The sequence below is a fragment of the Nymphaea colorata genome, chromosome 1, assembly GCF_008831285.2.
Source record: "Nymphaea colorata isolate Beijing-Zhang1983 chromosome 1, ASM883128v2, whole genome shotgun sequence".
Classification (NCBI taxonomy): domain Eukaryota; kingdom Viridiplantae; phylum Streptophyta; class Magnoliopsida; order Nymphaeales; family Nymphaeaceae; genus Nymphaea; species Nymphaea colorata.
This window is the reverse complement of record NC_045138.2, coordinates 16374165-16387334: the sequence shown is the minus strand read 5'-3', so window position 1 is coordinate 16387334 and position 13170 is coordinate 16374165. Positions and strand designations below refer to the sequence as shown.

General features: G+C 41.6%; 1 protein-coding gene and 1 pseudogene across 1 annotated transcript; both read right to left on the bottom strand.

Moving 5' to 3' along the window:
* Positions 1-292: 292 nt before the first annotated feature.
* Positions 293-1199, bottom strand: LOC116260123 (agmatine hydroxycinnamoyltransferase 1-like; annotated as a pseudogene).
* A 10401-nt stretch (positions 1200-11600) lies between these two features.
* LOC116260036 (agmatine hydroxycinnamoyltransferase 1-like) lies at positions 11601-12905 on the bottom strand. The gene has a single exon (XM_031638145.1). It carries the CDS (start codon positions 12903-12905, stop codon positions 11601-11603), a length of 1305 nt encoding a protein of 434 aa, XP_031494005.1.
* Between the last annotated feature and the right edge of the window lie 265 nt (positions 12906-13170).

Genomic DNA, 13170 nt, shown 5'->3' with positions numbered 1-13170 from the left:
CATATTGTTATTATCTCATGATTCTTCTGTTTCATTATTTAGATTAAATTAACAAAAAAAATAACAATATGTTATTATTGTAAATAGAAAAATTGGTATGTAACAATCAAAATTTCATATTTAATTAAAATAAAAGGTTAAAAATCTAAAATATATGTAATTTTTATAAAAAAAGTTTAAAAACACCCGAGTTCCCATTATTGTTTCTTTTGGTGTCGATTTATGCGTGCACACCCCCATTATTTTTTCCTTTAATGTATGCTTATGCTTGCACAACCCTGTGTATGCAACTCTATCTCCCAAACAGCCCCTTCAGCATTGAATTTTTGTCAATTCGATTTAGTTCAGTGTTTGCACCACATATATTTTGTATGCGCCTACTCCAATGAGTAGAAGTCATATTTGAAGGATTCCAAGTTCTTTTCCGACGGAAGGCGCGATAAACATCAGTCCTTCCTTCAACAGGCAGATAAGAAGGCACGAAGAAGTCGGGCCGTCCTGAGCCAAAATCCAAGTCAAGAGAGGGGAACCTCAGCCAGCAATCCACCTCCATGTCTGTGCTCAACACCATCTCCTCCGCATCTCCGCTCGGCACCAAGGCTTTTTTCTTCTCCACGGAGCTCGAGAAATCGATGAACCAGTAAAGTAGTCGTCCTCCACCCGAGCGACTGCGTCTTGTATGAGCCTTCCCCAGAAGGTCCTCGACCTTGGACTGAGGCGTAGACCACAGCACCACGTTGCCGAAGTACCATATCAGCAATGGTGGGTTGCTTATTCTAGCGCACCCGTTTACAGCCATCCTAAGCAATGGTGGGTCTTCCTCCACACATGAGCAGTCAGACACTCAAATGTAGTGGAAGGCTTTTCGCAAGGGCAGTCAACGGCGGCCTTAGACTTGATTCTTGCTAGAAACTCGGAAGAACAATGTGCTTTGCGCACCACTATGATGTCCTGGGGATCCGAGCGATTGGTGTCTCGGCGGTCGACGTATTCGACGCCGTGGTGATCGAGCTGGTAAAATGGAGGGTTGCGCGGGACGAAGATGGTGCGGTCGTGAAGCGGAAGGTGGTCCACGAGGAGGTGCGCGTGGCTCGGCCCCATGCAACCAGGAAATGGCTGGTCGAGAACCCGTCGGCGGTCATGCGGTGGGTTGTGATGCCCACCACAAGGGAGCCACAGGCAAACCTAGTGAGCAGCATCTGCGCCAACTCCTCAATGCCGGTGATGGGCAGATGCAGGTCAAGGTAGTCGGGGACTCGGAAGAAGGCTTGTCCAGGTAACCAAAGGGTACTTAGCTGTGGCTTCGACAAAGCGCATGCCCTGGTCAGCGGAGGCCGTCGTCGTCAAAAGGCCAGCCGGCCCGGCTCGATGACCTTCTTCAAGGTGGCTACGTGGGTGTCGAAGCTAACCGTGTCGAAGGGGCTGAGAGGGATGAAGACATCGGCGCGAGGATGGGTTGAGGTGGGGTAGCTTTGCTTGAGGAGTCTGGAACTCTCCCTCTTGGTCTTCATTACTTCCTGCTGCTGATTCGAATTGTAACAGCAAGATGGTAAGGGGGACAATGGCGGTGGACCGGTGGTAATTATATCTTTAACTGTTGAGACGATGATGGTGCTTAAATAAGGAATCAAAGGAGCAGAACTGGTCCGCTTTCTTTTTCACTCCAAATGGTAAGAAGAACTGTACAGTGGAGTCAGTCTCTGGCATTGCAGTCAATAGCCGGTTGGAAATTGCTGTCTAGCAATGACAACCTTTCTTTGGTTTATTTGCCAATGGCGTTGGTTTGAAAAACAATAAATTTTCCATCCCCTGAATACTGAAGAAGCCTGGGGAAGGACAGCAAAGACGTTGCAATGTGACGAGGGGCTGTCTTATTTTAATTGAAGGATTTTGTAGGACGATCAGACAATGTGTCCCGGACGTTAGGACTAATATGTATGTATGCCAAATAAAGTAAAGCTAGTACTAATATGTATGTATGTCCAAATCAAGTAAAGCTAGTAGTAATATGTAATCATTATATAGAAACAAGAGAGAAAAGAGACCCTGGGGAAGCCCTACCTTCCATAAGCTTCGAATTGATCCCATACAGCCAACCTTAGCTCTTATCTTTTGATGCCCAAGAAAAAAAACTGTAGATCGAGTGGTTTCTTTCAGTAATTATTGATGATTGAAAAAGAGCAGCAGCGGTTCTGCACATCGTCGCTCCCCATAAAGCTCCATTGGTGTGGTGGGCGTCAAAGATTTCAGACTTAGAATATATGGCGCATGATTGTGAGTGTTAACACGATTATCCTCACCTTCAGTCTAATCTGGGCGTATCAAAGATGCCCTAATCGAGTTCTCGACATTGAACCCCTGCGCCGGCATGGATATCCCCTTCTTCAAGGGTTTGGGGCATCAACATGCCCTATTTTACTCACGTCGATGGTGGACTTTACGTGGGCAGCAAATTTTCACATTTCACGGGCTTTCATCTTGTGGTTAACGCTTTCCTTAGATAGGTGAGTTTCATTTGCCGGGAAGCTTGGCTTCTTATTGCTGTTAGAAGGCTTCGCTTTGTGTGAAATCAATGGAAAGGCAAGCTTTTCCCTAAATTTGGTTGAATCATTGGTTCTTTCTTCTTTTCTTCTTCTTCTTCTTCTTCTTCTTCTGGTGTATTTTTAGGTCGTTTTTACATCGAAAAGGAATTTTTAACCATAGCTTTTTTACCTGCAAAAATTCTTCCCTCTCAAAAAATCCAGGCCATCAAACGTGCCTTAATGTAACATGTCTTAATGCATTTAGTTCTGGTGATAAATGACAAAGATGCAGACAGCTATGGCCTATGAGTGCATGAATAATGACTCTATGGGCAACACTAGAACTTCACAGGAACTACTTTTTGCTATTTTCTATATTGATGAAACACATTAGAGAATATACCACTTACCACGATGGACAAATTTACCTTTATAAACTGGACGGTAATTAAGTTCATCATTGAGATAAAATTGAAAACAGCAGGCTACTCTATGTTCGGATGTTTTTTTTTTCCGCTATTAAAAACCACTAAAGGTGCATTTGTGACAAAACTTGACTATGATTTTTACAGTCGAGATACACCTTTTGTGAAAGTTTTTAGTGCGTAAAATAAATAATAAAAAGACCATCAAATCTCAGAAGTAGCCGACTGTTTTCAATATTTTCCATCTGAGTATAAATTGGAAGCATCGGCCATGGCTGTGTTATTTCTTTCGACGCGGAAATTGCTGAGATCGGTGGAACTAGAAAAGGGTCTTCCCTAATTTTGATGAAAAACAAGAACTTGTGGTCTAAGATTTCATTGGAAATTTCAAACGTAAAAACGCAACGCAATGTTGATGACCTGGTATATGGCCTATGGCTCTGCCGATGGCATTTTTTCATGGCTAACTAAATCCGCTGCATCTTTAAGCTGCACCAGAAACACGCATACGAAAATTTGATCCAAAAAAACAGAAATGAACAAATTGAAATGGTGACGCTGATGCACTAACGTTAAACAGCTCACAAAACACGAATTGGATTAAAGAGATCTATTGATTGGGCGATTATTATTTGCGGTAAGAAGAAAAATTACAGATTCTCCAAAACAAAGACTTTTGAGCTACTTGACAGTGTGCCTGTATCTCATTTTTACAATACAAATGAACTTTGACGATTAAGAAGTACAATTATAGTTGGATTTTCAATATTGGCAAGTTGTTTTGCGCTATAGAATGGATTTACTTCATCATATATGTAACAAGCAGCTTAAGTGGAAGATCATGCTTGCTTGGACCACCAAAATCCCAGACTGAAGCTAATGTTCTTTCACTCCAAAAATTTCCACATTAAAACCTGAGTAGGAGAAGAAAATTGATATTTGAAAATTCTTTCTGCATAAGGACTAAAACTATTCGAAGGACAATGTACCAAATCTCTCAACAAAGTGAATCTAACATTTTCCTAAACCTCCATGTCCATGGAAAGTTTAGAAAACTAAAAAAGGTTCAAACATTTTCAAGTTCTGGAGCTCAAACGTTTAAATATATGATCAGGTCAGGAAAAAAGGACGAGTCGGTATCTTTGACCTTTCGTCAACAATTTTTTACAAAAGCACTGGACAAATAACCTTCAGCTACATTGACACTGTTACCATGAGCCACCAGCAATCTATCCTGATCATCAATCGAAAAAGCTTTTATGACTTGCGGGAAAACACAAACTATTACATAGAGATGCTGAAAAGCAAAAGCAATTTACGCGTGCATGGATAACGACAAAGAAAGGTTAATCGTGACACGAGGCCCCAAGGGGCTGTTTAGCAAAACACTGTTCCTGCCCTACGAAAAATCTGCAGATTGATGAGACATGAATAGTGTGTAATTATCGCCAATCAGTCCCTAAGATTCCCCATGCTTTTTTAACTCAAAATAGCACTCAAAATCAGAAAAAAGGAATTGGAAACCAAAGAGATGCAAATATTATTTATATTAGACAATTTAATGGATTGTGCCTGTTATGCAGTTAGATTTTTTGCGGGAACATGTTTATTCCTTGTTTCCACATGTTGAATGCAAAATTGGGTTTTCTGTAGCAAGAAATATGGGAAAAATCTAAGTTGGTTAAGGACTGAAATTCCTGGCTTACAGTGCCCAAAGGCATCATTTTCCACTTTGCAGCCATCACATGGCTAGTTAGCAAATAGTCTTGGCATGCCAAAATGTCCTTCAAGTTGGAATTAAGACCGTCAAGTTGAAGAAGGTCAAGGGTTCAATAACTGGGATACACCTCTTGGCATAACCAAATCAACTAGTCTGATTACCAAAGAGATAAGAAAGTGACTTTCCTTTCTTGCCAGTGGTCAACAGAAAGAACAAAGAGAGAGAGAGAGAGAGAGAGAGAGAGAGAGAAGTTCAGACTTTAGTAGGGCTGGATACAGAAGAGCTAGGGGAAGGGGATATTGGGGTTTAAGTTTTTGGCAATCCCAGTCCTGAATAAACTGTGTTTTGAAAAGCTAATTTTAAATTTTACATATTATTTCAGATTGTCTTTTCTCGTTTTATCTGTTCCAGATAGACAAATGAGGAACAACCTGATCACAAGCTCCTGTCTGGAAGACGTTGAAATTTCCCTCCAGTTCTGCCATAGGGTAACCTATCTTTACCTTGACTAAAGGATATTATCCGTATTTTCATCATGGCTACTCTTATCCAAGAATGCAAGTCCCTCGTATTGTATAGAAACAATTTTGTGATTCTAAGTAAAAGATCTGGCTTGATAAGCCATGTTTGTCTATATACAATTAAGCTATTCCTGGAAGTGTCTGCTAGCTTTCCTGTGAAGGTAATGTTATTATAAGGATGAAAACTTTGTCAACTTCTTGAAAACGATATTGCCTATTGGGATTAACTTCCCCATCTCAACCACAAAACAATTGAATGCTTATGATTTCAATAACTTTCTTATGTTGACCCATGCAGGTGGGAGGGGGATGCATTACCTAATGAAGAAAAAAGAACGGAAAATGTTGATCACATATCAATGAACATAACAGCAGTATCAGTGAACATGACAGCAATTTGAAAGCCAGGATCCCATATAGAGGAGAAATCACGAGGGAGGGGACAAATGCGACTTATTGAAATGGCAGTTCAATTGTCCTCGAAGACGAAGGAAACAGAGCCCATTAAGTTAAAAAACCGGGCTGCATAATATGGTAGGTTCACCTGCGACCTCTCCTACCAACTTCTTAATCAGTGGCGTAACATCATTTGGCTTCATTAATAATAAAACTAGAACGATTTACCTTATTGCAAAATACTGAGACAAAGCTTAGTGCCGGGACTGGCCATTCCTAAAGCTAACCAAAATACAGTGGGAACATTGCATCATGTTTCCTTCCTCCAATAATGCCGAGAAGTTTTCTGGGTGGAGGCAGCCCGTAAATGTCGGAAGCTGTAAGAACGCCATGACTCCGAATGTCACAATTGCTTGTTATCTTGCTGCAAAGTAGTGTTCAGAGATGGAAATAGGATCCAATCCGATGACCTAATCAAGTATTGAATACTTTCCAACCCACCAAACTTTGGTGGTTTGCAGGCCCACAGTAAATTGACATGAACCACTGCACTTGTCTGCTGCTTTTTGGAGGGCGACTGCCCATACTTGTCCCAATTTTTTTTTTAAAAATATTTACTTAGGGGAAACCTACCTTGTTTTGGAGATGTAGGTGAACCTACCAGTTGTTTGCGACCGTGAGCAACATACTAGATCATGACAACGACTATGAGATTCACACTTCAGACCTTTAACTGTCACGACAAAAGACCGAGGATTTATGAACAGCTGAAAAACATGGCGACGCATCTGTAAAAATTTTACCGACGTTTGAGACGGTCGACGATGAAAAAAATGCCAATGAAAACAATCACTGACATTCCAGCACACGTGTGGGTGTAGAATTCTGCACCTGCGCATCATGTACATAAGTAAATAAAATTATTATGGACGTCCATGGACATCAGTAGAAAAACTTTTACCAAACATGTGATGGGCATCGGTCAAAATTTTTAAATTTTTATCAACATACAGATGGACATCGGTAATATATTTATCAATAAAATTTCGTGAAGATTTGCTAATTTTTTTATCAACTCATATCCATGTACATTGCATTTATATCAAACATAGCTGCAGCGAAACTGAAAAAAAAAAAATGAAAGCGAAAACCTAAAATGATTGCTTATAGTACAGAAACAACAAGAAGATAGAAAAAACATAAACCAAATAGAATAAACAAGGACATAGAAAAGATATGAACCAAATAGAGCATTTACCGCATGATTAAACTCACCAGCAGCTAATGTGCTTTTCTACTTGGACAACACTTCTTTTGCCGTCTGAAGGAGATGGTTGGAATGCGAAAACACAAAAACATGAAGCAAAAAACTTAAAATCATTACCCTCATCATCATTTAAAATCATTTACAAATAGAAAAAAAAAAACTGAACATTAAGTTCAAGCAACCTACTTCTTTAAAAACTTTGATAATACAGCCGGTGGGAAGAAGAGGGAGGAAAAAGGAAAAGAGTGAAGAAGAAGAAGGAAAAGAGTGAAGAAGAAGAAGGGCTCGGGCAGAGTTATTGAGTCGATGAAGCTTTTACTGACACGTGGGATGTGTCGGTAAAGGTTTCACTGAGAAAATTTGCGGTAACTTTTCTCGACGTTTGATGCGTGTCGGTGAAAGCGAATATAACAACGCGAGAATGGCCACGTGTTGGTAAACTAACCTCCTTTTATCGACGTCGGTAAAATGCTTTTTACCAACGTTTTGTTTGGAACGTTAGTAGCAATATCATGTTTTAGACGTCAGTCAAAGACCAATTTCAAGGACATCTTACCCACACTCATTGCGAAAGGCTACTTTTCACCGATGTATTTTTTTGAACATCGATAAAAGTGACATGTTTATGAACGTTTTTAAACTGGACATTGGTAAAAGCTCAACTTCAACAACATCCTAGCTGCAAGTGTTGGCGACTGCTTTCACTAAGGTCTTGTTAAAAATCAATAGTCACCAACATTTAAAGCTGGACTTCAGTAAAAATAGTCTTTCATCGACTTCTCATTTTTCCATGCATCGATGTCTTTTTCTGTAGTTTGTGAGCCGCTATCCTCCTTCAAACTTCGTCGCCTTTCTTTGAGTTTTTAGTTTTCTCCTCACTTTGCATAACCATGCACATTGTCTGACAAATCAATTTTCATAATCAAACACCATTGAGACGCTCTTCGTTTTGAGTTTCCATGTACTCGGGGCAACATCCTACCAGGCATTCATTGCGAACAATGTGTACCGAACTATTTATGAACTCCCCCCCTTAATCAACATTAATATTGTTGAGATTATATCACCAAACAGCAACTCATCATATCACGTGGTTGCTTATTTTGGGAGCCTAGGTGGCTAATAAAAAGTGAACGATGAACTTGGAAAGGCTGATTATTTTTCAAAAACGTACATAGTGACAAAGAAGAGCCATTAGTGGAAACTGTACATCCTATGGAAAATAATGTAACGTACGTACCCTAATATTGTTAGCTCATCCCGCCAGCGCATTCAGAAAATATATATCTCCACTAGCTACCAACTTCATTACTTGTAAAATGGACAAGGCGAGTTTCGAAGTTGACATACTGGAACAATCTATGCAAACACCCAAGCTAATTATTTAAATATATGTTTATTTTCATTTTTTAATTCTTTTTTAATGTTTACATAAAATAAAAAAAAGCTATAACATAAAATCCCCAAAACTAAGACTGGGCATGTAGGTCCAACACCCGACGGGTACCCAGCCCGTCGGGCCTCAAAAAAAGGCACCGGGTTGGCCCGATAATTTATCGGGTCGGTCCAAGTAAGCTCGACTATGTTTGGTTTGACCTGATAAGATGTTTTTAATATATATGTTGTTGATTTTTTTATATATAATTATAATATTCTATTCTGATTAGTTATATTTATATATAATTTTATATTATACTGTGTTTAAATATGATCACACATACTCATTTTAAATGGTTAATTTTACTCAATTAGTTTCTCCACTTGTTACCATTCTACACGAGCCCATCTTTTGGATACTCTAAATTTGGAATTCAAGGGCTTAACTCCATTTTCTCTGATATTTGTCAGTCTCTATCTATACTTGCCGCCAGCTTAGGGCCACCTAAATTTTTATTTCTTTTTTTCAAGTTCTTCTTCTTCTTCTTTTTTTTTTTTTGTTCCTTTGTAGTCAGCCATGCTGGTCACATGTGACAGGTAATGAGTTGTTCATATTTCAGTCACAACTGTATTCTACATTTTATTGCTGAATATAGATAAAAATTTCTCTCTCTCTTTCTCTGCCTCTCTTTTGTTTATTTTGTCTGCCTTGCAATTTTCTTTTCTTTGAGGGCCGGTTTGATGGGCAGGAAATCTATGTAGGAGAGGGAATTTATTTCAAATTTTTAAAAAAATTTTCAATTCATCAAACATGGAAAAAAAATTTGGACCATTAGAGGTGATTCCAGAAATATATTTTTGGAAAAAGTTTCCCCGTCAGACGGGTGAAAAAAATTTTTCAGAAATTTTTTTGTGACCGTTGGAGGAAGGAGGAAGAATGGATGGGGAGGAAGAAGAAGGGAAGAAGGGAAGAAGGAAAGGAGGGAGGAAGAAGAAGGGAAGGAGGGAGGAGGACGAAGGGAAGGAAGGAGGAGGAGGGAGGAAGAAGAAGGAAAGGAGGGAGGAGGAGGGAGGAAAGAAGAAGGGAAGGAGGGAGGAGGAAGAAGAAAGGAAGAACGGACGGGGAGGAAGAAGAAAGGAAGAAGGGAAGGCGGAAGGAAGAGAGAGAGGGAGATAGGGGCGAATGTGAGAGTTGAGAGTTGAGAGCTCCTGCGCCTCCTCATTCTTCCTCTTCCTCCCTCCCTCCTTCTCTTCTTCCTTACCATTTCAGTCAAACAAAGAAATTTTTTTTTAGAAAAATAATTCTTCCATAACAAACACAAGCTGGTTTTGGAAAAACTAATTTTTTTTTTTCGTTTCTTTAATTTCAAAAATTTATTTCTAAATTTTTTTATCAAGAAAAAATTTTTGGCCATCAAACGGCCCCAGATCCACATTTTCCCTTAACTTCTGCCTCCAAGGTTTATACTGATGAACAACAAAGTCTCTGAGCCCGCCGCAGCTTTCTCGTGTTAAAAATTAGAAAGCGAAAAAACAAGGATAATGCTTAACTTGATTCTACACCAAAAAAGAATGCAGTCATTGCTCCAATAATTTCTTGCCGCATTTGCTTGACAACTTGGGGGCCGAAGCATGATGGATCCAGTTTGACTAAATTTACTGAGGTGAGATAAGATGGAGTAAATTTCTCTTCGGGTCCACCACTTACTCAACCAGGTCTACCTAATCAGATTTCAGTTAACTGGATTTGGATTTAGACCTAGCTAGGCTTTTCAAAATTGAGACCACATTCGGCGACCATTAGGGCCAAGCAACTGTTATTTGAATCCATCTCCAAACTGAATTGAAGCGGATGCATAAAATATTTTTTAAGGTGTTCCATTAATTTACTCCAATCCTAAAACCATATTCTTGAAACAGTTACATACTATTTTTTACCAAACAAACCTTTAATAAAACAGAGGTCTAGGTACGATAGAATTCAAAACCAGCAGGACCCGTAGTACCGGCTGCATACCTTCACATCTTTAAGAAACCGGTAGCCAGAGCACCTCACTCACCATTCAACAAGGTCAAATTCCTTGTGACACCCAAGTCGATAGCGTTGCAATTGCATGCTAGTCGACTGACGAAGCTGCTTATATTATATGCACAATATTATGCACCTAAAGCCCATGTACATGACACCTTTAAAAGTGGGTCAGGCGTGTGTTGAGAATGGCCAAGCGAAACTCATGTCATACACCATGGGCTGTGCACCGCGCATGACATTGCACACTGCTGCCTGATATTGACCTGTTCTCTTAACTGACCATGTATGTCCCCACTTCCAGCGGCGCTCGGCATCCCCCACGGAGACAGCTGAGAGAGAAAGTTACGTGTCTCGGGAGCATCGTATGCTGTAAATGAGAGAAAAAGGTATTTCGATAATTTATTAAAGAAATGTTCTCTATAGTCTCTTTATTTTTTTGCATTTCTAATTTTGTTTTTGCAACAAGTTTTCTTTTCTAATATGAATTAAAAGCATTTTTTATCATTAATTATATTAACACACGAAAAATCATGCACAATAGAAAATTCAAATTAAAAAAGTTGAATTTCAGCTAATTTTTAAAAAGTATATTGGACTTTCTACCGATTACTTGACCGGCCGGCCGCTTATTACTAACTGGTCCGTCTCTTTTAAGACAAAAGCTGTAGCCGCGCCCCTAGATATTGGCGCAATCTTTTCAATTTCCATGCTGCGCCACTAGACATTGGTGTTCCCATCAAAATAATACGCCGGCATATAAATGCCGTCTTTGCACATGTAGTCCTCCAAACAAGTGGCCAATCGTAACCCTGGCCCCTTCCTGGGTCCCCTTGAAACACAACTTCTAACGAAGCGACGTTTATGATATTGTTTCCTGCATAAAATTTTGTTAATGACACAACTTCTAGCTTACTCCCGCGTAAAAGCTGTTCGAAAATAAATAGTTCCAAATCCATCAGAACTTTGGCGAATGTTGCCCATATATACCTCCACTTAATCACTGCATTCGTTTGCTTTGCTTTTCTACTCTTCGTATAGATGTTGAGATGATTGAAGTAGGCTGAAGGGGATTTGAGATCTCTGACTAGTTTTGCTTCTCGGGCTGGTTTCGATCGAGCAGGATGATTAGATCATTATTTGTGTTACTGCTATGTTGCCTTCTCTTTCTTGTATTCATACAAGATTGCAAAATTAAGTTAATTACTGCATATGCGCCTTTCATCACCAAAAGATAGCATGGTGTTTCTTATTATTCATTCATACGTATGTTACAAACAACAGTTGTCTACAATTGAAAGATATTGAAGGCTCTGGTTCTTGGAAAAAACCCTCATCAATTCTTACTCCAGTGAATAGCAGAGGTCTTCGAATGTTTGAATATCCTTCTCGAAGAGGCCTACGAAGGCGTCAATGTCTCCATGACCGGAGAACGAAGGAACCAGGAAGAGCGAGCCCTCGTCCGGAAAATAAGATGGGGTGAACATGTGAGGACAACCACTGCCAAAATCCAAGTCGTAGAAAGGGAACCTCAACCAGCTGTAGACCTCCAAGTTGGTGCACAGAGCCTTGATGGTAATGTTTCCGGTGGGCACCAGCCCCTCCATCTTCTCCTTCGAGCTCGAGTAGTCGATGAACGACCGGAAGTAGTCGTCGTTTACCCGGGAAACTGCGTCGTGTATGAGCCTAGCTGCATGGCTCAGCGGTTGGCGAACCACGTCCCCGGCCTTGGCTCGGGGAACCGCCCACAGCACGAGGTTGCCGAAGTACTCCAAGGGCACGCGGGGGTTGGTCATCCTCCCCCGCCCGTTGACGGCGATTTTCATCTCGGTGGTATCTTCCGGACGGAGCCCGCGGGCCCGAGTGATCTGCCGCCAGAGATGAGCAATGAGGCTGTCGAACGTCGTGTAGGGCTTTCTCATGCCGCTGTTGGCGGAGGCCTTGGCCTTGAGTTTGAGCAGAAAATCGGAGGAGAAGTGGGCTTTGTGGACTTTAATCGTGCTTAGAAGTGCCGAGCTGACGCCGGGAATGTCGGTTCGTAATTTGTCGGTGTACTCGACGCCGCGGTGCTCGAATTGGAAGTTTGGAGGATTCCGGGGGACAAACAAGGCCGGGTCTCGGAAGGGGAGCGGCTGGACGGGTAGGCCGCGGGTGGCGCGGCCCCAGGCGACGAGAAAATTGCTGACTGCGAGGCCGTCCGCCACCATGTGTTGGCTGGTGAAGCCCACCACGAGGGTGCCGCAGGAGAAGCGGGTGAGCTGCACCTGGGCTAACTCCAGCACACCCACGAGCGGCGGATGCAACTCTCGGTACTCTGGGGAGGGCCTGTCCATGTAGCCCAATGGGTAGTCGCAGGAGGCCTCCACGAACCTCATCCCGGCGTCGTTGAAGAGGATGCACCGGCGGCCGTCTTCGTCCTCGACGAACCGGCCGGCCCATTCCCTGTACTCGGCCAGAGTCCTCCTCAGGCCTTCTTCGATGGTCTTGTTCGTGGGGTTGAGAGGTCTGAAGGCGTATATCACGGCGACATGGCTGGCGAAGGTTACTGTGTCGAAGGGAGTAAGAGGAAGGCAGAGGTCTGTGGGAGGCGGGGTGGCGTCTCCGTAGTCTGGCTTTATGAGCCTAGAGGTCTCCACCTTGATCTTCATTTTCTTAGAAAGAAGAATGCAGGTGAGAAGATGGTAAGAGATGGGGATTAAGGATGGACTCAAGAACTGAGGGTGGAGAAGCTTGGAGATTCTTGGTGTTTATATAGAGGAAGATAAGAGAGGGAGAGAGCGCTTATCTTTTTGTCGTGTCTTGTGATCACAAACCAAGATCAGGAAAATTCGTCCGGCGGAGAACCAGGGGGCCAAAATCGGCGGAGGTGGCCAATAGTTCTTTTATCGCTGCTGCTGGGAGAAGATTTTCTAG

Excerpts from the sequence above, each read along its gene's own strand:
- LOC116260036 (XM_031638145.1), bottom strand. The coding sequence starts at position 12,905 with ATGAAGATCAAGGTGGAGACCTCTAGGCTCATAAAGCCAGACTACGGA.